The sequence below is a fragment of the Anomaloglossus baeobatrachus genome, chromosome 5, assembly GCF_048569485.1.
Source record: "Anomaloglossus baeobatrachus isolate aAnoBae1 chromosome 5, aAnoBae1.hap1, whole genome shotgun sequence".
Taxonomy (NCBI): Eukaryota; Metazoa; Chordata; class Amphibia; order Anura; family Aromobatidae; genus Anomaloglossus; species Anomaloglossus baeobatrachus.
This window is the reverse complement of record NC_134357.1, coordinates 144,040,835-144,065,858: the sequence shown is the minus strand read 5'-3', so window position 1 is coordinate 144,065,858 and position 25,024 is coordinate 144,040,835. Positions and strand designations below refer to the sequence as shown.

General features: G+C 47.7%; 1 protein-coding gene across 2 annotated transcripts in view; it reads right to left on the bottom strand.

The window, feature by feature from the left end:
- Positions 1–25,024, bottom strand: part of LOC142311000 (WASH complex subunit 2-like) — a 236,907-nt gene that overhangs the window by 33,972 nt on the left and 177,911 nt on the right. For both annotated transcript variants that reach the window (XM_075348954.1, XM_075348955.1), the window contains exons 21-24: positions 19,932–20,072; positions 13,901–14,071; positions 13,106–13,237; positions 12,672–12,773 (exon numbers count right to left, since the gene is read on the bottom strand). In XM_075348954.1, the coding sequence (XP_075205069.1) occupies positions 12,672–12,773; positions 13,106–13,237; positions 13,901–14,071; positions 19,932–20,072 (546 nt within the window). The remainder of the gene's footprint in view (positions 1–12,671; positions 12,774–13,105; positions 13,238–13,900; positions 14,072–19,931; positions 20,073–25,024) is intronic.

Genomic DNA, 25,024 nt, shown 5'->3' with positions numbered 1-25,024 from the left:
ATCAAGAATTCTGGGGATCGCCAGAGGCATAGGTTGGACATTAGATTCCCTGCACTGGGAAAGGAAAGTTTTTCACGTACGGTGGTAAAAACGGGATGAAGGCCGGCTTTCGGGCACTGTACATGGTGGAGATGACCGCAGGAGAGAATCTCGCTCTTGTTAAAGTCCAGGTCTCAATGGCCAGGCCGTCAGCTTCAGGGCTCTGGAGTTCTGATGGGAAATGGGCCCTTGGGTCAGCAGGTCTGGGATGCTTACGAGGCGCCATGAGCAATTGTACTAATTCAGCATACCAGGCGCACCTGGGCTAGTCCGGTGTTATTAGTATCACCGGGACTACTTCTGCCTTGATCTTCCCGATTACTCGCGGCAGCAGGGGCACATGCGAAAACATGTAAGGCAGACTGAAACGACTTCAGGAGACTAGAGCATCCACGCCAATGGACTGTGGATCACGTGACCTGGCTAAGAACGTGGGTACCTTTGCGTTCAACCTTGAGGCCATTAGATCCACGTCTGGTGTACTCCAGTGAGTGCAGATGTGTGGGAACACTTCTGGGTGGAGAAACCACTCTCCGGCAGCCAGGCCGTGGCGACTTAGAAGGTCCGCCGCCCAGTTCTCTACTCCCGGTATGTGTAACGCTGAAAACACAGATCCCCGTCGATTCGGCCCAGGTGAGGATCCTGAGGACCTCGAGATAAGCTGTCTTGCTGCTGGTACCTCCCTGCCGATTGACCTAAGCCACAGCTGTTGCATTGTCCAATTGGACCCGAATCAAACGACCTGCTAGCAGAAGGGGGGGGAATGACCTGAGCGCGAAAAGATCGCGCTGATTTTCAGGATGATTTCTGGGAAGGGAAGACTCCTGGGGTGTCCAACGTCCCGAAGCAGTGTGGAGCCAGTACGCTGCTCCCCAGACTAAGAGGCTGACGTCCGTGGTCAGGAGTAGCCAGTCCACTTGGGGGAGAAAAACTCCTTCTCGATATGGAAGAGGACTGAAGCCACCAGCAAAGCGCATACCTGACTGAAGGTGTCAGGTGAAAAGTTCGTCCACGGAAAAAGGGGCTCTTGTCCCAGGCAGCTAGAAGCACAAGCTGCAGTGGGCGGTGGTGTGGCTAAGCGAGCAGCACTGCCTCTATAGCCGCCGCTATCCTACCTAGCACTTTCATACTGAATCGTATGGAGCGAGAGGAGTACGTAGAGGGCAGTGTACTGCTTGTTGTAGAGCAGTCGCCTTGTCTTGAGGGGAAAATATCAAGCCCCGAAGAGTGTCCAGGGACATGGCCAGGGAGGTGACGGATTTTGACGGGACTGGGGATTATTTGACTGGAGTCAGAAGCCGCCCTAAGCGGGATAGGGTGCCCACAGAGATCTGCACGCTGGTTGAGCCCTTGATGAGGAGGTCATCCAAGCAAGGCAGAACAGCCACTCTCCTGGCGTGAAGGGCACTCATGGCGGCCGCCATGACCTTAGTTAAGACCCTTGGTGCTGTGGCAGAGCCGAGGGTAGGGCCACAAATGAAAAAAACAAGTCCTGAACCGCGAAGCGGAGGAACTTTTGGTGAGCTGGAGCGATGGGTATGTGCAGGTACGCGTCCCTGATAGCTAGGGAGGCAAGGAATTCTCCTTCGACCATAAAGGTAATAATGGACCCTAGGGAGTCCATTCTGAATCTCCTTACGTGCACACGTTTGCTCAGGTGTTAGAGGTCCAGGATGGGATGAACTGACACGTCCTTTTTTGAGGACCACGAGAGGTTGGAATAGAAGGCCTTGAACCTCTCGCCGTCCGGAACAGGTACCATCACCCCCGCCATTTTGAGGGAGTGGATTGCTGAGGAGAAGGCCTTGTGGTGTTTTGGAGCCTTTGGGGGGCGGGGGGTTTGAGAGAAAAGACTGACCAGGGGATCGGGTCCAGAATTCAATGTGGTAACCGGAAGACACAAGGTATCACACCCATTTGTGGTCTGAGGCGGCGGCCCAGATGGAGGAGGACGAGACTCCTCGGTCTTTGTCTAGACTGCCAGGACGAGGTGGACTCGAGGAGGGCTGAGAAGGTCGGGCCCTGCGTGTCTAGTAAAAAACATCCTGGGCTAGAGTTGGGGGAGGGAGGTACTCTTTTCCTCCCGTGGCGTCAGACAAAAAAGGAGCCTGTCCAGATGATCGGCAAACCATCGGTCTGGAAAGGAGTACTGTGAGAGGCTTCTTAGAGACTGAGTCCGCTCTCCATTATTGGAACCAGAGGGCCTTACGGATGGCTATGGTATTTGAGGCGGCAATAACTGCACAGGTAGCAGCGCCGAGGGAGGCCTGCATGAGGTACTCTGCCGCCGCAGCAATGTGAACTGTTACATCTGTGAGGGTCTGAGGGAAACTGGTAGTCCTGGTGCCTGTGCGACCCACACGGAAGGGGAGAGGGACCCCAGGCCTCGTGGCAGAGCGATCGAGCTGCTCCACTTGTCCGTCTGTCGGGTCCTTGAAGGAGGATTCATCAAGTAAAAGCCAGGAGTGGTCCTTCAGGCAGGCGGAAGCCGGGTGAGGGTCCACCGAGGCCGGATCAGCCCAGCCCTCAGAGACAGCTAAGCCAAAGGGGTACCGGGACTCCATGAGTTTACGGATACCGAAGCGGCATTAAAATCCCTTTTTTTTTTTTTGAGGTTTCTTCACCCTTTTAAAGGAGATCGCAGGGTCAGTAATAGTGGATGGGAGATCTTCCACATGCAGAGTTTTGGTTGATTACTGCAATAAGTCCATCGCAGCTTGATCGCTCGGGGAGGTTGAAACCAAGGAATCATCCCGGCACAAACATCATTCCCCTTCCTCCGGCTCCTCAGAGACCGCGGAACATGTGGGAGAACCCCATCTGTGTACCCCAGAGGGAGAACCATGGGGGTCATGCCCTTTTTCTGATCTGCAACCGGTGAAGCAGAGGGCTGATTCTTATCAGAAGGACCCTCTATAGAGGTGTCATCAGGCTGCATTCTGTCCAGGGGCCCCGAGGGGTGTGAGGACGATGTTGCATAGCCAGCACCAGGTTCTGGGAACCGTGCCCATTCCGGGGGACTGGGAGCCGTAGGCTCTGGGCTGGCAGCGGTTGCTGCGGTGGTGGCGGGGGGGGGGGGGAGATAAGCTACAGGGGCACCGGACTCACAGAAGGAAGAGGTGCTATCATCCCCTAGTAGCTTAGCGTCTTATAGTTGTTGCTGTAGTTGTGCAGGGCATAAAACATGTGACTGCAGCCCCTGGCTGATGAGCCACAAACTGATTGTAATGAGGGAGCAATGCTCTGCATAGCTAATATGCAAGTGAGGCTATAACTCACCCAGAACACTGATGGCCCTTCCCCCCCCTCCTCCTGTGTCACAGTTCCTGTGGGAAGGAGGAAGACAGCTCTGAGACACGCCCACAGGCTCTGATCACAACAAGAGGGAGCAATGCTCTGCAGATCCTGTGTGAGGGGGGGGCGTGGCTTATCGAGTGTCGGAGAGGACGGGGCTTAGCTCTGACAAGAAGGCATGAGAAAATATAACGAACAAAAAAACAAAAAATGGTGGGAAGGGACTCCCCTTCCCTCCTCCAGCCCTGCACAACAATGGTGGACAGAAAAACCTCTATAAGTGAACCATAGCTGCGGCTGCACTGAGTCCTGGGAGCTCTCCCCTCCCCCCTCCACAGGTGGAATGCTATGCAGGAGTCTGCAATCACAGCCCATGTGCATCCAGTCAGTGTGACCTTTGCTCCAATTTCCTGTCAGGGAGCCAGTGTGCAGATTCTGACGCCTGCTGTGCCTGGTCACAGAACGTGTATCAACTCAGACCCTGCCAGAGGGAGTGAGGAATTTTTCATCTGCTCTGTGCTCTGGAAAAATCAGAATGATCTCACCTCAGCTCCTGTGGAGATGGCAGTCTGATGCCTTGCCACACTTGGTGCAGAACGTGTATCAACTCAGAGCCTGCAAGAGGGATTGAGGAAGTTTTCATCTGCTCTGGGCTCTGGAAAATCAGTGCCTTGAGACCTGTCGTCCAGTGAGTAACAGCCCAGGATCCAGCGTCGCAGGAGGGGGTACGGGGAGGCGATACTCCGCGTTCCCGCCTGTTGATGGTTTTGGGAAATCGGTCCCCGAAGGAACCATCGTCCTCTAAAAACAAAAAATTCTTGCTGCAGTAGTCTGCAGAGATGTGCCTCCTATACAGTCATGGCCAAAAGTTTTGAGAATGACACCAAAATTATATTTTCACGTGATCTCTTGCCCTCTGGTTTTTAATTGTGTTTGTCTGATGTTTACATCACATACAGAAATATAATTGCAATCATATTATGAGTACCAAAAGGTTATATTGACAGTTAGAATGAGTTAATGCAGCAAGTCAATATTTGCAGTGTTGACCCTTCTTCTTCAGGACCTCTGCAATTCTCCCTGGCATGCTCTCAATCAACTTCTGGACCAAATCCTGACTGATAGCTGTCCATTCTTGCATAAGCAATGCTTGCATTTTGCCAGAATTTGTTGGTTTTTGTTTGTCCACCCGTCTCTTGATGATTGCCCACAAGTTCTCAATTGGATTAAGATCTGGGGAGTTTCCAGGCCATGGACCCAAAATCTCTATGTTTTGTTCCATGAGCCATTTAGTGATCACCTTTGCTTTATGGCAAGGTGCTCCATCATGCTGGAAAAGGCATTGTTGGGCGCCAAACTGCTCTTGGAGGACATTCTGGTACCATTCTTTATTCATGGCTGTGTTTTTAGGCAAGACTGTGAGTGAGCCGATTCCCTTGGCTGAGAAGCAACCCCACACATGAATTGTTTCAGGATGCTTAACAGTTGACATGAGATAAGACTGGTGGTAGCGCTCACCTCTTCTTCTCCTAATAAGCTGTTTTCCAGATGTCCCAAACAGTTGAAAAGGGGATTAATCTGAGAAAATGACTTTACCCCAGTCCTCAGCAGTCCACTCCCTGTACCTTTTGCAGAATATCAGTTGGTCCCTGATGTTTTTTCTGGAGAGAAGTGGCTTCTTTGTTGCCCTCCTTGAAACCAGGCCTTGCTCAAGCAGTCTCCGCCTCACAGTGCGTGCAGAAGCACTCACACCAGCCTGCTGCCATTGCTGAGCTAGCTTGGCACTGCTGGTAGTCCGATCCTGCAGCTGAAACAGTTTTAAGATACGGTCCTGGCATTTGCTGGTCCTTCTTGGGCGCCCTGGAGCCTTTTTTGGCAATAATGGAAGCTCTCTCCTTGAAGTTCTTGATGATGCGATAGATTGTTGACTGAGGTGCAATCTTTGTAGCTGCGATACTCTTCCCTGTTAGGCCATTTTTGTGCAGAGCAATGATGGCTGCACGTGTTTCTTTAGAGATAACCATGGTTAACGGAAGAGAAACAATGATACCAAGCACCAGCCTCCTTTTAAAGTGTCCAGTGGTGTCATTCTTACTTAATCATGACTGATTGATCGCCAGCCCTGTCCTCATCAACACTCACACCTGTGTTAATGGAACAATCACTAAAACAATGTTAGCTACTCCTTTTAAGGCAAATTGTCTCTCCAGTAAAGGAGACAAACTCTAGCACAGCGCCACCTATTGGAAGTAGCGATCCTAAAAGTCACAAGTGGATTTTTAACAATCCTTTGCAATATGACTCAGGATATATAAGCCAGATCAGAATCCCAATTTGCAGACACGGTGTTTCGGGGTGCTTGCCCCTCGTCAGTGCAAAGTATGGGGGTTTCTGATCTGGCTCATGAGAAAGCTATGTGGGGACCACGGGGGAACACTATTCTCCTTAAGGAGACTTTGCAAGCCAGTCTGGCTGCCAAGTAAGGGGACTTATAGCTGCCACGCCCCTCTAAGAAATATTCAAATTGTCTCTCCAGTAAAGGAGACAAACTCTAGCACAGCGCCACCTATTGGAAGTAGCGATCCTAAAAGTCACAAGTGGATTTTTAACAATCCTTTGCAATATGACTCAGGATATATAAGCCAGATCAGAATCCCAATTTGCAGACACGGTGTTTCGGGGGTGCTTGCCCCTCGTCAGTGCAAAGTATGGGGGTGTCTGATCTGGCTCATGAGAAAGCTATGTGGGGACCACGGGGGAACACTATTCTCCTTAAGGAGACTTTGCAAGCCAGTCTGGCTGCCAAGTAAGGGGACTTATAGCTGCCACGCCCCTCTAAGAAATATTCAAATTGTCTCTCCAGTAAAGGAGACAAACTCTAGCACAGCGCCACCTATTGGAAGTAGCGATCCTAAAAGTCACAAGTGGATTTTTAACAATCCTTTGCAATATGACTCAGGATATATAAGCCAGATCAGAATCCCAATTTGCAGAATCCCAATTTGCCTTTTAAGGCAGGAATGCAATGATGTTGAAAGGTGTTTTGGGGGTTAAAGTTCATTTTCTTAGCCAATATTGACTTTGCAAGTAATTGCTGTTAAGCTGATCACTCTTTATGACATTCTGGAGTATATGCAAATTGCCATTAGAAAAACTTAAGCAGTAGACTTTGTAAAAACTAATATTTGTAGCATTCTCAAAACTTTTGGCCATGACTGTAGACACTAAGCTAAAACTGAAGCAGCCTGGCTGGGCCAGGGGGTGTATACTGCAGGGGAGGAGCTAACATCTTTGCATCTACTTAGTGTCCTCCTATGGATAAGCAGCATAACACCCATGGTCCTGTGTCCCCCAATGATGGCTAAGAGAAAAAGTGCGTCTTACAATCCGGAAAATACGGTAATTAAAGGAATTGGTGGACTGCAATACCAAGATAGGTTATTAAACTTGGGGTTATTTAGTTATGAAAAACGAAAGCTTAGAGGCGATCATATTATAATGTACAAATAAATGAGGGGACAGTACAGACCTTTCTAATGATCTTTTTACATCTGAGATAGAGACAAGGGGGCATCACAACTGCAGATTCTTTACTGTAAGAGCAGTAAGACTGTGGAACGCTCTGCCATATGATGCTGTAATGGTCGATTCATTACTGAAATTTAAGAAAGGCCTAGATGCCTTTCATGAAAAATATAATATTACTGGTTATGTGCACTGGATTTTATGATCTAACTATAAAACTACATTAACAGCTCAGTGTTACATTGATTTGGGAGTGGAGACAGTGGTACTGCTATTTCTCCAAAGTGATCCAGAAGATAATTTTCAACACAACACAAGGCCACATGTTGGTCGTACTTCTGTGAGCATCTTCATGGCCTAAATGTAGTACCATTGTCTGCAGCAACCCTGGACTTGTCTCCTATCGAGCACATCTGTGACTTCATTGGTCGGCAATCGTAAAGTAGCTGCAAGCAGTGGATCTTGATGATTTTCTCACGTACATTCAGTGTTGAAGAACATCCCTCAGACAGTTATTAATAACCTCACAAATAGCAGCCAAAGTGTGTAAGTGCGGGGATTTCTGCTTGTGGCGCTCATACTCCACATTGCCTGGATTGGGAGGTTTTCAAACTTGTTATTCTATTTTTTCATCATTTGCAGGTCTTTAACATGTCTCTCCATCCAGTGATGTTCATAATCCCATGACTTCTTCTTAGTGTTGCAAATTCAATGATGAGGAGTGTATACAGTTAAAGAAGTTGTCCAGTTACCAAAACTGATTTTTTTTTTTTCTGATAAATCTTGCTAATATGTGCCCCTCAACACATCTATTATGTTTTTTCAGCAAAATTACCTTTCATTGTGCACTAGCAGCACATGCTCATTGCTGGCTCCAGCTCTGATGGGGTTAATCTCTCCTCTGACTTCCTGTGTTCAGTTCCTACAAGTCCCAGAATTCTTTGTGGCTCTAGGGCGGTGTCTAGCTTATCTAACACACCCATTGTGTCTAATACACCCACTCTGCTCCCACCCAAACCCTCCTCCCTGCCTCTTCCCAGTGGATGTGCACTCAGAGAAATCACAGATACAGCAGCTCTGCACAGCCAGGGGAAGAAAGTGTGTGCGCGTGTATATACAGTGTGTGTGTGTGTGCGTATATACAGTGTGTGTGTGCGCGTGTATATACAGTGTGTGTGTGTGTGCGTATATACAGTGTGTGTGTGCGCGTGTATATACAGTGTGTGTGTGCGTATATACAGTGTGTGTGTATATACAGTGTGTGAGTGAGTGTGTATGTGTGTGTGTATATACAGTGTGTGAGTGAGTGTGTATGTGTGTGTGTATGTAATACTCACCTGTCTGCAGAGTGCCATGCCTGCTTCCTGCCCCTGTCTCGGTCCCGCCGCTTCGGCTGTGTGCAGTCTCCCCGGTGCATGCACGAAGCTTGCAGGACCTGGCCGTGGATCACCTGATGCAGTCACCTGACGCATCAGCTGATCGTAGTCTCGCCGGCTTTTTCTTGCCCGGCCGGCTATCAGCTGATCCTGCCGTCAGGGGACTTCATCAGCTGATTACCGGCAGCTGCTGCAGTGATGGGACAGGATCAGACTCTCATCCGATCGCTCCAGGAGCTGCCGGTCATCAGTACAGACGTGAGTATTTATTTATTTATTTTTTTTTTTTTGCAGTGATGCATCAACTGATTGTATAATCGGCTTTTATACAATCAGCTGATGTGTGATGTGATTCAGGCACTTGATCCTGACAGATCATCTGATCGGTATGCCTTCCAGCAAACCGATCAGATGATATTGGATCCGGATTGGACGGCGCGGGACCCTGACCCAGGATTACTGCGGAGGGGGGTTTATTTCAATAAAGATGGAGTCACTAATTGTGTTGTGTTTTATTTCTAATAAAAATATTTTTCTGTGTGTTGTGTTTTTTTTTTTTTCTTATTACTAGAAATTCATGGTGGCCATGTCTAATATTGGCGTGACACCATGAATTTCGGGCTTAGGGCCAGCTGATAATATACAGCTAGCCCTAACTCCATTATTACCCGGCTAGCCACCCGGCATCAGGGCAGCTGGAAGAGTTGGATACAGCGCCAGAAGATGGCGCTTCTATGAAAGCGCCATTTTCTGGGGTGGCTGCGGACTGCAATTCGCAGTGGGGGTGCCCAGAAAGCATGGGCACCCTTCACTGTGGATTCCAATCCCCAGCTGCCTAGTTGTACCCGGCTGGACACCAAAATTAGGCGAAGCTCACGTCATTTTTTTTTTTAAATTATTTCATGAAATTCATGAAATAATTAAAAAAAAAAAAAGGGCTTCTCTATATTTTTGGTTCCCAGCCGAGTACAACTAGGCAGCTGGGTGTTGGGGGCAGCCCGTACCTGCCTGCTGTACCCGGCTAGCATACAAAAATATGGCGAAGCCCACGTCATTTTTTTTTTCTTTTTGGGTAAAAAACTGCATACAGTCCTGGATGGAGGATGCTGAGCCTTGTAGTTCTGCAGCTGCTGTCTGCTCTCCTGCATACAATGAACATTTTGAATAAGGAAATGACATCAGACCTTTTTTATTTTTTTCATCAACAATCTTTAATGGCATTGTGCACTGATTAAAAACGCAGTGAGCAAAAACGCAGCAAAAAAGGCACCAAATCGCGGCAAAAACGTGACATGCAGCACCGCAGGTGACAGAGCAGAGCAAGTTGGTGACATGCTCTGCTCTGACACATAGTGTGCTGCATGTCACTGTATCCACTCTGGGACTTGTTGTGCAGGTGACCGGATGATACATGTCACTAACTGCCCCACTCTGTGATTTCTGCTGCATAGTACCAACTGTATACACTCTCACCTGCACAAGTCCCATAGTGGAGACAGTTAGTGACATGTAGCATCCGGTCACCTGCACAACAAGTACCATAATGGAGAAAGATAGTGACATGCAGCACACTATGTGTCAGAGCAGAGCATGTCACTGTCTCCACTCCGCTGACCTCACAGCCCGTACACGCTGCGATGGATGCAGGGGGACACAGAACAAGTAATCGGCCGACACTGGAGTCATCTGATTACTTGGGATGAATTGAGCAGTAAAATGCTCTGGTGCTCGATGGGCGAAGCCCATGCCGTTTTTTTAAAAAAAAATTAATTAAAAATAAAAAAAAAAAAAAAAACACATTGTTTGTGGGCTCCCGCTGCATTTTCTGTTGCTAAGGGTAACCAAAGCAGCTACTGGCTGCTAGCCCCCGCTGCTTGGTGTTACTTTCACTGGCAATAGAAATGCAGGGAAGCATTTTTTTTTTTTATAAAGGTTTTTCCCTGAAAACGTTTTTAAGAAAATGACGTGGGCTTCGCCATATTTTTGTATGCTAGCCAGGTACAGCAGGCAGCTACGGGCTGCCCCCAACCCCCAGCTGCCTAGTTGTACCCGGCTGGGAACCAAAAATATAGAGAAGCCCTTTTTTTTTTTTTTATTTCATGAATTTCATGAAATAATTAAAAAAAAAAATGACATGGGCTTCGCCGATTTTTTGAGTCCAGCCAGGTACAACTAGGCAGCTGGGGATTGGAATCCGCAGTGAAGGGTGCCCAAACTTTCTGGGCCCCCCGCTGCGAATTGCAGTCCACAGCCGCCCCAGAAAATGGCGCTTTTATAGAAGCGCCATCTTCTGGCGCTGTATCCAACTCTTCCAGTGGCCCTGGTGGCAGGTGGCACGCTGGGTAATAAGGGGTTAATACCAGCTATGTTTTACCCGCTGGTATAAAGCCCGAGATTCTAAATGTCAGGCCAAGGTTGACCTGGCCATTAAGAATCTCCAATAAAGGGTTAAAAAAAAAAAAGACCACACAGAGAAAAATACTTTATTAGAAATAAATACACAGACACAGTAGGGACTCCATGTTTATTACTCCCTCTCACCCCTCCACGATGGAGAGATTTCTGTACTGACCATGCCAGGAGAGAGCGAGGGAAAAGAGAGCGAGCGAGGGGAGGGAGGAAAAGAAAGAGAGCGAGCGGGGGGGGAAAAGAGAGCGAGCGGGGGGGGAAAAGAGAGCGAGCGGGGGGGGAAAAGAGAGCGAGCGGGGGGGGAAAAGAGAGCGAGCGGGGGGGGGGAAAGAGAGCGAGCGGGGGGGGAAAAGAGAGCGAGCGGGGGGGGAAAAGAGCGAGGGGTGAGGAAAAGAGAGCGAGGGGTGGGGGAAAAGAGCGAGGGGTGAGGAAAAGAGAGCGAGGGGTGAGGAAAAGAGAGCGAGGGGTGAGGAAAAGAGAGCGAGGGGTGAGGAAAAGAGAGCGAGGGGTGAGGAAAAGAGAGCGAGGGGTGAGGAAAAGAGAGCGAGGGGTGAGGAAAAGAGAGCGAGGGGTGAGGAAAAGAGAGCGAGGGGTGAGGAAAAGAGAGCGAGGGGTGAGGAAAAGAAAGCGAGGGGTGAGGAAAAGAGAGCGAGGGGTGAGGAAAAGAGAGCGAGGGGTGAGGAAAAGAGAGCGAGGGGTGAGGAAAAGAGAGCGAGGGGTGAGGAAAAGAGAGCGAGGGGGGGAGGAAAAGAGAGCGAGGGGGGAGGAAAAGAGAGCGAGGGGGGAGGAAAAGAGAGCGAGGGGGGAGGAAAAGAGAGCGAGGGGGGAGGAAAAGAGAGCGAGGGGGGGAGGAAAAGAGAGCGAGGGGGGAGGAAAAGAGAGCGAGGGGGGAGGAAAAGAGAGCGAGGGGGGGAGGAAAAGAGAGCGAGGGGGGGAGGAAAAGAGAGCGAGGGGGGGGAAAGAGAGCGAGGGGGGAGGAAAAGAGAGCGAGGGGGGAGGAAAAAAAGAGCGCGGGAGGAAAAGAGAGCGCAGGGGGAGGAAAAGAGCGCAGGGGGGAGGAAAAGAGAGCGCAGGGGGGAGGAAAAGAGAGCGCAGGGGGGAGGAAAAGAGAGCGCAGGGGGGAGGAAAAGAGAGCGAGGGTGGAGGAAAAGAGAGCGAGGGGGAGGAAAAGAGAGCGCAGGGGGGAGGAAAAGAGAGCGCAGGGGGGAGGAAAAGAGAGCGCAGGGGGGAAGAGAGCGAGGGAAAAGAGAGGGGAGGGGAGAGAGGGATAAGAGGGGAGAGAGGGATAAGAGGGGGGCAGAGAAGAGGGGGAAGAGGGGAGGGGGAGAAGAGTGGGGGGAGAGAAGAGAGTGGGGAAAGAACAGGGGGGGGGGCAGAGGTGCTCTGTCACCAACTGTCTCCACTCTGTGACTTGTGGTGCAGGTGACAGAGTGCAGACAGTTGGTCCCATGCAGCAGGACAGATGGCAGAGCACAGCGGTGACATGCCTGCCAGTGTCCTGCTGCTGGGAGGAGCACACGATCACACTGCCCGACACCGGCCGCTCTCCTGACATCGCAGCAGAGCGGGCGGGTGGACAGTGTGATCACATACTTACGTGCAGGGGGGGATTCAGCTAAAGACCCCCCCCCCCCCCCGTACTGCACACTGGCGCCCCGTGTCTCAGCCTCTCTGCAGGACGCCGGCTCCACACAAACGTCCTCCGGCTCCTCCCCTCGATGCTGGGCTGTCACGTGCGGTAGTCACCGCCCACAGCCCTGTCACTCAATCTGAGTGGCGCCGGCATCCTGTGACGTACCCGTCTTGTTTGAGAGCCCGGAAATGCCGGGACGTCAGAGGATGCCGGCGGCCACAGCTCCAGGGGGTCATGTGACCGGCACTGAGCGTGCAGGATAGCGCCGCTCAGTGCCAGAACTGGAAACAGAAGGCAATGGAGAAGACGCCTAGAAAGGTAAGTATAGCTCATACAGAAAATAAAAAAAATGGGTGAACCACCCCTTTAATATTTATGTACTTAGAAATACTTACTGGGGGCTTTTTTGGCTTAGCTGAGCTGAAGAGGTCATCATTGTCATCATCACAAAATAATCCCGCTCCAGTTGACCGTGTGGTGCTTTGGGGTTTTTCAGGCTGAAATAAAACAGCTTAAATTTTAACAGATAAAATAACTGAATAAAAAAAAAAAAAGAAGAAGAAGAAGAATAAGCTGCTGCCGGCTTGTTTCCTGCGGAAAAAAAAAAAAATCGGCCATCGGGCATGCTGAAATACCAGGTGCAATTCCTTCAAACAATATTTATTCAATACATACGTAGACTGCCGTCCAGTCCTGCCAAAATTGGCCGACACATCTAATGTGTATGGTATCTGGCCACCAGAGCGCTTTTTATTTTACCGTTTTCACGGGTGGTAATCAGAACCTAGTCACACACATTACTACCCCAGTAATCATGAAAACCACTTACTGTTTTTTTATTGGTGCTGGCGAAAAGATCTACTTCCGGGTCATTATCCTTCTGTAGCTCTCGACTGAACAGAAGTTCCTCATCTTGAAATACCCCAGTGCTTTTTCCCTGAGTGTTTATTTCCACAGAATCCTAAAATTGTAAAGAAAAATCTTGGGGACTCCAAAAGTATTTCTAAAGATCCTTTATGATATGCTAATGAGCACAGGGACTAGTAGCAAGGGCGTTTGTTTCTGTTCTCATTACGCCCTCTTAGCATGTTAGCACGCCTATAGGGGCGTGCTAACACGTTATTTAATGCAGTATCATCAGCGGTGATGCGCGTACCTGTGTTCACTATCACCGCTGATTAGACGTTCCGGCACTTACGGTCATGCAGATTATGAAGCCGGGTGTACACGGAAGTGCCGGTACACATATCACCGCTGATGATTCTACATTGAATAGCATGTTAGCACTCCCCTATGGGCGTGCTGCCATGCTAAGAGGGCGGAATGAGCGCAGGAACACCCTTGCGACTAGCCCCTGCACTCATTAGCATATCATAAAGGATCTTTAGAAATACTTTTTCTAAAGATCTTTTTATCTATGCTGCTAGATACAGGGACAGTTAGGCAGGGATTAGCAACATGTACTCAGAACTGCTCATGGTTCTTGGTGCATATTACACCTGACAGGTTCCCTTTAAGTCCTATCCAACAGGGTAAGATGCATTGTGACTGTATAGCATTACTGCCAGAGATTAAGGCAAAACTCTCCTAAGGGAACCCTACTGTTAGTCCACCCCAGTCTTACCTTAGGAGATCCCTGCGGAATAATAGCTGCAAATTGATCTTCCATATCGTCCTCTTCATCCCCAAAGAGACTCAGTATATTCTTACTTTTCACCTTACTTGCTTGCTTGGCAGATTGTGGTGATGCAAATAGATCTTCGCTATCCGATTCCTCAAGAGAAACTGGTTTTACCTGATGGGAGTGAAAAAAAAGACAAAGAAAAAATATCATAAAAGCAAAAGTTTAGATAAAATGGTAAATCAAAACACGCATTGTATGAAGTCTGCAGTTCACCTTTTGGTGCTTTTCTATTGAAACTAAATAAATAAAGGGAAAAAAAAAAAAAAGGTTGTGATGACTAATTCTACACATTTTTTTCTTGAGTTACAAATCTTGTGATTACAGAGCCATAAAGTTTCATCTGAGGCATTGATAAATCATGAACTTCGGTTGATCATTTGGGGAGGGATGAATAGTTTACTAAAACTGAATTTATTAAGATCAATGTGAGTTATATGTATATGGAAGTGGCTGTAGGTCTAAAACTTATCTACACCATGGGGATATATGGAGGTCAGGCTGCGAGCTATGCAACTGATAAGGACTGATGTGATTGATTATGAAAGGCCATGTTTTTAGAGACGACATGTACCTTATACTGTATGGAGGAGTGGGACGGCTTCAAAACTGCTGCAATATAAATGTGGCGTAGAAGTCAATCGAAAACAATCTACCACCTAACTAATCAACTTTTTCTTTGTAATCATTTTGAAACCCCCTCTTTGTTCCTGACCTAGATACAGTTAAAATAAACAAACATAAATCCTATATTGATAGGTAAGACCTGCCTGTCTTTGAGCCCCATCTTCCATACTAACCCTTTAACGACCGTGGGCAGTAAAATTGTGTCCTAACTCATACAGTTGTAATCCCCAGCGGCTGCTGCGGGCAGCTGCCGGCAATCCGCGCACGTCAGCTGATTTGAACAGCTGACATGCGTGCCTCGCAGGCACGAGTGGATCTGTTTATCTGTTATCCACCCGTGCCTGTTAACCTCTTAAATCACAATGAAAAAAAAAGGTTAAATTACGATTTAAATCCCCGCTGCGGTAAATCTTCACTTACCCGGCTCCATCCATGGCGCTGTGACGTGATCACTGTGAGCCGATGGTTGTCATGGTAGCACAGGGTCATGTGATGACTCCTGTAGCTAACAAGAGTCACTTCCTGATTCACACGGCCGACTGCTGCTAGTGACAAGAGAGGAGTATTTCTGGTGATCCCAGCTGTGTAGGTGTGACCAACAGAAATGAATGAGCAATCAGACTGCTGATCACTATAGCCACCTACGGGACTAGTAAAATAAATAAATTAAAAAAAAAAAGTACAAAAAAGCTTTACGAAATAAAAAAAAAAAAAATAAAAAACCTAAAAGTTCAAATCATTCACCCACCATGAAAATTAAAGGGTTAAAAAAATGAAAACGATCCACACATTTAGTATCGCAGAGTTCAGAAATGCCTGATCTATCAAAATATAAAATCAATGAATTTAATCAGTAAACATCGCAGTGGCATAAAAACTCCAAACGCCAAAATTATGTTTTTTGGACGCTGCAAATTTTGCGCAAAATGCAATAACCGGCGATCAAAACATAGCATTTGCGCAAATATGATACCATTAAAAACATCAGCTTGAGACGCAAAAAATAAGCTGTCACTAAGCCATAGATCCCAAAAAAGGAGAACGCTACGGGACGTGGAAAATGGCGCAAAAAGTGCACCACTTTTTCTTGGACAAACTTCTGAATTTATTTTTAACCCCTTACATAAAAGTAAACCTATGCATGTTTGGTGTCTACGAACTCGTACCGATCTAAGTAATAGTAAACACAGTTTGCAATTTTTCTGCACATGGAATTTTTTTTTCCCGTTACAGCTCTCAGAAGAAGGGGAGCAAAAAAAAAACAAAACCCCAAAAACTGAAAATCGGCTGGTTAATCCCGGCCAAGAGCAGGCAATTTACACTGGTTCCTGAACAGGCACAATTTTTTCCCCTTTAAATGCAGTTTAAGACATTTTTTCTTCTTTAGAAATTCAAATACATTTTTGCAACTTTTTTGTGGTACTTTAGAACTTTTGTTATTTTCAAATCGTGGAATTCTGTATCAGTTTTCATTTTTTTTTTTTATGACCACAAAGAACCACTAAAATATATTCTAAAATGTGTTTCTATTTATCTAACAATTATTTGTCTCTAATCGGATAACTTTTCTTTTTGACAGTTGCAGTGCTAGTAATCGCCATTTGGATTGGCAAATGTTTGATTTATTAATTTACTTTATTTTTGCTTTTATTTATTTTTTATTTATTTCACACAAGGTGTTCCTCATGAGGTAAACAAAAAAAACCAACAAAAAAACCTTTGGGGAATGAGGAGTTGAGCACTTTGAAATTTAAATACTATTTTTATATATTGGATTTTACTTGTAACCGGAGCTGGTATATTTGCTCCAATTAGTGTCCGTTTACCGATCCAGCGGCACTAGACTGCTGCCAAACGGTAAATATTTACTGATCTGCGGTCATTTAGGCAGTTTACACAGGCAGACTGTGGTAAAAGCTGCTCAGTGTGCATAGGCCGCCATTGTTCTCGGTAGCTTGAGTCTTAAGGCCCCGTCACACATAGCGATGTCATTAGTGAGATCGCTGAAACGTCACAGGTTTTGGGATGCAACAGCGACCTCGCTAGCGATCTTGCTACGTGTGACACATATTAGCGACCCCCCCGCTGCGATATCACCGATCATACCTGAACATCCGGGTTAATTTTTTGATCGTTGGCATCCCGCTGGCCAGCATGCAATGCTGTGTTTGACACCATAACAACGACGAGCGACCTGATTGGCACACCTGGGTGACAGGGTCCCAATGACCGCCGAGGTCATTATACACATCGCCGTATCATTGCTGCGTCGCAAATTAGATCTGCCTGTTTGACAGTTCACTAGCGAGCATGTAGCGACGTACCAGCGATCCTGACCAGGTCATATCGTTGTCAGGATCATTGGAACGTCGCTATGTGTAACAGGACCCTTACTTCCAGAGGATGATTCACAGTCAAGAAAAGGATCTTTCGGGAAAACCTTAAGATCATGTCACCTGACGACTGAACATTTTGCTCTATCATTGGGTGATCAACAGCCTGTTTACACAAAGATTATGGGGAAACAATTGCTCTTAAGAATGTTCATTCAGGATAACCTTTCTAGACAAGTACAGTTTGTCAGTGGAAATTCAGCCTCCAGGCAGCATAGCAGAGCTGGCTAGGTCTCCTTGATCCCAACAGCTCCTTCCCAATCACTACACCCAGAGATCACATGTCTGCTAGGTTCTGCGGAGGAAGTACTGTTAGTGCTTCCTATATACAGTGGAACCTCGCTTAACGAGTAAGGCTAGTTTCACACTTGCGTTGAACGGTATCCGTTGCATTGCGTTGTGTAACGGATGCAACGGATGTGTTGCATATAGTGGCACAACGGATGCAACGGATGCTGCAAAACAACGCAATTCGTTTTGATTTTTTTTTTTTTTTACAGTTTTACCAGCGGCAGACTATTGTGAACGATCAGCTGATCGCTCCCAGTAGCCGGCCTCCGGGTGATCAGCTGATCGCTCCCTGCAGCCGGCCGCCGGGTGATCAGCTGATCGCTCCCAGTAGCCGGCCGCCAGGTGATCAGCTGATCGCTCCCTGCAGCCGGCCGCCGGGTGATCAGCTGATCGCTCCCAGTAGCCGGCCGCCGGGTGATCAGCTGATCGCTCCCTGCAGCCGACCGCCGGTGATCAGCTGAGCGCTGTCACTTGCCAGCCGCCGGGTGATCAGCTGATCGCTCCCAGTAGCCGGCCGCCGGGTGATCAGCTGATCGCTCCCAGTAGCCGGCCGCCGGGTGATCAGCTGATCGCTCCCTGCAACCGACCGCCGGTGATCAGCTGAGCGCTGTCACTTGCCGGCCGCCGGGTGATCAGCTGATCGATCCCTGCAGCCGACCGCCGGGTGATCAGCTGATCGCTCCCAGTAGCCGGCCGCCGGGTGATCAGCTGATCGCTCCCAGTAGCCGGCCGCCGGGTGATCAGCTGATCGCTCCCTGCAGCTGACCGCCGGTGATCAGCTGAGCGCTGTCACTTGCCGGCCGCCGGGTGATCAGCTGATCGCTCCCTGCAGCCGACCGCCGGGTGATCAGCTGATCGCTCCCAGTAGCCGGCCGCCGGGTGATGAGCTGATCGCTCCCTGCAGCCGACCGCCGGTGATCAGCTGAGCGCTGTCACTTGCCGGCCGCCGGGTGATCAGCTGATCGCTCCCTGCAGCCGACCGCCGGGTGATCAGCTGAGCGCTGTGACTTGCCGGCGGCCGGGCATGCCGGTGGCCGGTCGCTCAGCTGAGCACTGTCACTTGCCGACGGCCGGGCACTCAGCTGAACGTTCGGCCACCGCAAGCCAAAATAAAGTTTGATTTAAAAAAAAAAAAAAAAAAAAAAAAAAAAGGCGCATGCGCAGTGAAATCCAGAGGATTCCGCTGCTCAAAATAACGTTACATGCTGTGTTGCTCCCGCTGGGCGGAAGCAACGGAGCGTCGCCCAGCGGAAGCAACGCAGGTCCTTTTGGTACAATCCGTCACCCATACAAGTCTATGGGAAACAGCGGAATCCGTTAACGGAAGGAAATAAACGCAAGTGTGAAAGTACCCTAACCCACTTAACGAGAATTTCGCTTAACAAACAAAGCTTTCTGTAAATTTGTAACCCGGTTTACTCAGAAAGCTTTGCTGTACGAGCAAAATCCTCACCCCACAAACTTCCGGCTCCGTAGATCCACCGCACTCTGACCTGCACTTGCAGTTCCCACAAAGCACGCACAAAACATATACAAACAAACACATACAAACACGCACGCACGAACACATACAGTATTATGCTTACCTTACCTTCCGTTCCACCGCCGGTCTCCTGGGTCTTGTAGTCCGCTGGCTCATTGCGACGTCCTCGCAGAGAACTACAAGACCCAGGAGGCCGGCGATGGAACGGAAGGTAAGGTGAGCATAATGTGTGTACCTTCCGTTCCATCGCCGGCCTCCTGGGTCCTGTAATTCGCCGCTCCACTCCAGGCTGTGCATCAACAACCGTAGCGACGAAGCAGGAACTTCCTCTGTCACTGCTACTCAAAGACAGCGTGCTGGCTAATCAGAGCCAAGCAACTCCTGCCTTTGACGTCAGCGCTCTGGCAGCGGAAGTTCCTCCCTCGTCGTTATGGTAACCGGATACACAGGCCGTAATGGTGAACAGCAAGTCCCAGGAGACCGGCGATGGAACGGAAGGTAAGGTGAGCATAAAATATGTGCGTGTGTGTGTGTGTGCTTGTGCATGCTTGTGTGTGTTTGTGTGTGTGCATGTTTGTGCATGTGTGGAATGACACAATAGGGGACCTGAGTGGGACATTTAACAAGTTGTGGAACGAATTGTCTGCATTGCAATGATTTCCTATGGGAAATCTTGCTTTGCTGAACGAGTAACTTGGTTAACAAGCACACTCCCAGAACAGATTGTTCTCGTTAACCAAGGTTCCACTGTACTGTGTACACAGTACATGTTCAGATCTGTGTGCACAGCAATATGGAAGGCAGACACGACAATAAACTGTCTGTGCCTTCTCTACAGGAAGTTCAGCTATGTCTCAAAGGTGTCTCTCCACTCCTGCAGGCTGTTTAGAACATCACTGTAGAGTAGAACGCAGACTTTTATGGGTGACCCAATAGTGTTTAAGAAACATCTAATCTTTGCTGAACTTACAACACCATAAGGATTAAGGAATACGCAGCTTAAAAATGTCTATTGTTGCTTGTGTTCCCAGGCAAACAAAGAGAGAAACACGTTTCCCCAGAATGCAGCCTTGGTTGACGGTATGACTGACACCACAAACAATTATTGCACCTACTTTCACTTCGTTATAAATGACTTTAAAGAATTTAAAGAATATCCGTACATGTGTTTGGAGCTTACCTTGTTATTTTGTGTCAGTGGAGGCAGTTTTTCCTCCACAGTTTGCACATTTACTCTAGGTTCGGCTTTCTTCTCTGAATGATCGGGTATGGATTCCTTCTCAATTTCTTCTTTTACAGCAATAGAAGTCTTTGTCTGATCCTATGATAAAAGAAAACATCCCAAAAACATTTAGGCCACTGAACACCGTGGCTAAGGAGTAAAGGCTCAACTAAATTATTAGGAAAATTACTAATTCAGTGCTGATTGTAGAAGTCAGAATTATTAGGCAGATTTTAATAAAGAAAAAAAAAAAGCATAAAAAAAATAATAAAGATCTCTGTTTTTGGACAAAAGTCAGTCTGTAGCCATGGGTACGACAAAATCACCTGGACAGGGTTTGGCATCCTGGCCATCATACATTTGACAAAATGCTGTCCTATCCTGTGCGGACAGCATGGAGCTAGTAACGGACAGCCTGAACCGTCATGTCTCCAGTCAAAGGTCCAGGCAGGAAAGTTTACCTACACAAATCCAGGGTAGGAAGCTAAAAACAGCAGTAGCTAGAAAGCACAAAAAGAAGATTTTGGGTACTCACCATAAAATCTCTTTTTCAAAGCCTTTATTGGGGACACCGGAAACCATGGGTGTATTCTGCTGCCACTAAGAGGCTGACACTATGCAAAGATGCATAGTATTAGTAGTATAGTAGTAAACACCCACCGACCAGAGCCAAGAAGATCAGTAAAGAGTGCTTTACACGCCGCAACATCGCTAACGATATATCGTCGGGGTCATGGTGTTTGTGACGCACATCCGGCGTCGTTAGTGACATCACAGCGTGTGACAGCTAGGAGCGACGATCAACGATTGCAAAAACGTCAAAAATCGTTGATCGTTGACACGTTGCTCCTTTTCATAATATCGTTGGTGGTGCATGCCGCTGGTTGTTCGTCGTTCCTGCGACATCACACATCGCTGTGTGTGACACCGCAGGAATGACAAACATCTCCTTACCTGCGTCCACCGGCAATGAGGAAGGAAGGAGGTGGGCGGGAAATTCCGCCCGCTAATCTCCGCCCCTCCGCTTTTATTGGACGGCTGCCGTGTGACGTCGCTGTGACGCCGCAAGAACCGCCCCCTTAGAAAGGAGGCAGTAGCTTATTTGATGTATCCTGTTATTAGCCATATGAGAAGTGATATATTCTCTCTGTATTGATTTCTAACGGTTTAATAAAAAAGATTGATTTAAAAAAAAAAGAAAGGACGCGGTTTGCCGGCCACAGCAACGTCGCAGGGAAGGCAAGTCTGTTTGACGGGTGTAAGCGATGTTGTGCGCCACGGGCAGCGATTTTCCCGTGACGCACAACCGACGGGGGCGGGTACGCTCGCTAGCGATTTCGATATCGCAGCGTGTAAAGTGCCCTATAGTACTGGAATAGTGATGGGCAGTCCAGCTCTTTTTGGTGATCTGGTTCCTATGGCTCCGCTCACCAAAAAGTGCCAGATCTTTCGGATCCTAAATGGTTCTCTATTAAATATCACTTACGAAACCCCAGCCACTTACAATAGGCCGATTAAAATGAGTGGGTGGGGTTTTGCTCAGGTGGGTGGGATTTCACAATAACACCCAAATTTTACACCCAACAGAGAACAATAGAGAAGGGTTTCAATACCGCGCCAATGATCGACAATCCGGGAGTGTCAGATTAATGTTTCTTTATTTCATGCACAGGTCAGGTCAACGCGTTTCAAGAGGCATCATTTGATGTTTTTAGCCAGCTTGTCCTGATGAAGAGAGCGGAGCCTCTTGAAACGCGTTGACCTGACCTGTGCATGAAATAAAGAAACATTAATCTGACACTCCCGGATTGTCGATCATTGGTGCGGTATTGAAACCCTTCTCTACTGTTCTCTGTTGTCTGCCATTTTGGGGACCGCTGCCGTGATTGGAGCTACATGCTTGCATAGGAGTTGTGACTTTCACAACCATCTTTGGTGAGTAGGATTGCTCATCTTAGACCCCTTATATACCGGGGTAAGACCCTATTGCGCTTCTCTTTCCACAGATTTTTCTTATCGTACTAAGTTTTACACCCAGTGAGAGCCATAAAGAGAATTTAGTGGCTCTCACTGTGGTGCCGGCTCCTGTTAGTCACAGCAGGGAGCCAGATCTTTGTGTCGGATTGTTCGTGACCAACACATCACTAGTGTGGAAGCAGTAGGAGAAACAACCTGAATAAAAAGCAGACTAGCCCAACAGAGAATCTAAAAATGGCGGGTGCAGTGTCCCCCAAAGAAGGCTCAGAGAGAGATTTTACAGTGAGTACCCAAAATCTTCTTTTCTCTGTAACTTCACTGGGGGACATAGTAAACAATGGAACATCCTAAAGCAGTCGCCAGGAGTAGGAAGAAAAATGACTAGAAAAATGGAAGAACAGAGGCGAGATTCTCCGAATGAAAACTGGTCACTGTAAATTGCAAAAACCATTCTGCCTAGGCCCAATCCGCCCACGGAAGAGTAAAAAAAAAAAAAAAATTGTGCACTCAGTAGAACCTGGAAAATGTAAGAGCAGATAACAAGGAAGCAGCCTGGAGAGTTGCAGAGTAGAGGCCTGATGGCAAATGGTCTAGGTGGTCCTAGACACAGGTAAGACGAACTGGAATGACAGTGAGGATGCCTTGATCCTTTTCTAACAAGCGTCCAGAAAGGTAGTGTAAATCCAGACCGGAAGACCATTATGAGGGCTCCCCGGGACACGAACAGGAAAGTAGACCAGCTTAGAAAGCTGTTCTAGACAGACAGAGGGGCTGAGGTGCACTCTGACCCAGGTACAATATATATTAGACCGATCAGAGGACGGGAAGGCTATTTTACGGTACATTGCACACAGAATCACCCTGTTCAGGTGAAGGACAAGGAGGAAGGAACACAAGACAGCTGTTAGTTCCGTGCCATGCCAAGAAGGGATCGTCACCGGAAAAAACTTTTGTAAAACAGGTAAAAAAAGACTAAAAGGGATTCAAATGGGGGAAGCCATACAGCGGTTGACCCCAGACGAGGTCCCAGAGTCAAGTGGAGGCTAGGTTCCTTTTTAAGGCCTAAAAAGCAGAGACCTGACCTAGTAAGAGCTGAACAACTATCCTGACTCAAGGTTCGACGTCACAAATATCTGCAAGGTAGGAATAAAGGACATGAGCAAGGGGATAAGTAAAAAAGGAGGAGGGTTTCCCTGCTTTGATAATGATTAATGAGCTGTTTGGTGAAACTGGAAGCTCTTTGAAAAAAAGAAGAGGTAAACAAATAAGGAAGTTTACACGTGTCTACAAGAAGGTAAACCACATCCACAGAGCGGTAGACTGCCTCTTTAGACCCAAATCCCTTCATATTTCTGGAACCAGAGAACAACAGAAGTAAGGGGAAAATAGATAGTGCAGCAGAACAATAGGGTGCCGGAGTCAACTGCTGAGTGTTGCAGAACCTGGACACAAACTGAAGGATCTATAGCACATTCTGGAAACCATCAGATCGACATCAAGGGTGCTCCACTGTAATGAATATAGAAGAGAACGGACTGACGAGGCGACAGTGTTTCCTGTACAAGGTCCTTCACAAGTAAAGCAGTCGCAGTCTGAATCTTATCTTGAGATTATGAATTGCTAAAAATACCAGCACATCTTGTTCAGAACATGATCAGAAACCTCAGCTGTGACGAAACTGTATAAGGTTCCACCTTGGCGAATAATCAGTGTCTCGGCTATGTCGAATAGATGCGGGGGGGCGGCTTGATCAAAGACCCTACCAAAGGAGGACAGGCAATAAAGCAGCTCCGAGTTCCAGATAACGAAGGGAGTAAAGCCTCACTGATCCCATGAGCGATCCTGAATAGACATGAGCGGACCTGTGGAAGTTCGGTTCGGTGGATTCAGCTGGACTTAAGATAAAATTCGGTTTGGAACTTGGACTTGACATGAACCCCAATGAAAGTTACTAATTGGGTAGTGTGGGGCTCTGCCCATATGCAGCTAAGCAATAAAAGAACACTTCCGGGGGAGGGTTGGTGGAATTTACCATTTTTTTTATTTTTTGTTGTGTGCACACAAGTGGTTTGCATAAGTAAAACACACTTTTTTTTGTAAAGCCTATGTTTGATTTGAACACCGAACTTCAGATTCGCTCATCTCTATTCCTGAATAGAGGAAACAGGAATAAAGTTCTCCAACTGAGACTGGAGGTAGTCATCACAATCTACAAACAATAAGGAAGGTGTCATGCAAGGAATTAGAGTAGAACACCGCCCATAAACCAAGATTAGTGACTGGGGAGGGAACCGTTAGGGAGAAGTAAAATCGTTAGAAAATCAAGAAAGAGAGTTTCCTACAGAGAGATGGTCTCTTGCACATGAGGATCGACAGAGTGTCCTCCAGATAACTCTACACCGGGTCAGAATAGGAGACTAGTCTGAACTATTGAAATCGATTCTGAATGAGAACTGTGCTGAAGACTCTCACTGCGCATTGAAGAGCCTTGAAACCTGTGAGATCTGCTTAAGGAAGACAGAGATCCTCCTGTTGCAGAGGATAGTTATTCCGCCGACCTGAACGTCAAAAGGATCCTGGGAAGGCATTTAAGCCGAAGGGTAACATCGTGAGTGGCCAGTGAGGCTCCTGGACTCTATGTGGTCCAGAAAAAGTAGATGAACAGATAAATGTTCAAGACTGCGTAATGGAAGAAGCCGCAGGTTGCCTGGAGGTTATCCCCGATAGCGGCGGCTCTATATTGGAAAGTATAGATGGACACACCAGTCTGCAAGCTAGAGAAGCAAAATTGGATAGATGCTACTGTCCCACCCCTGGACCAGAAAAAATGTAAAAGAAAAAAAAACGGAGAGGCTTTCTCATAGAGAGGATTCTTCATGCATCTGGCAAAAAAATAGCAAAGAGACAACACCAATGAGGACCTAAGTCAGTTTTGGTCCCAGACAGGCAATAATCCTGAAAAAGGACCCTCAGAATGCAGAACCGGTTATCATTATATGGTCGACAGATTGTGGAATGATGAGGTTTGTGGAAACTGATTGGTTTGACACTGGATGTTGGACAGAGTACTTGGA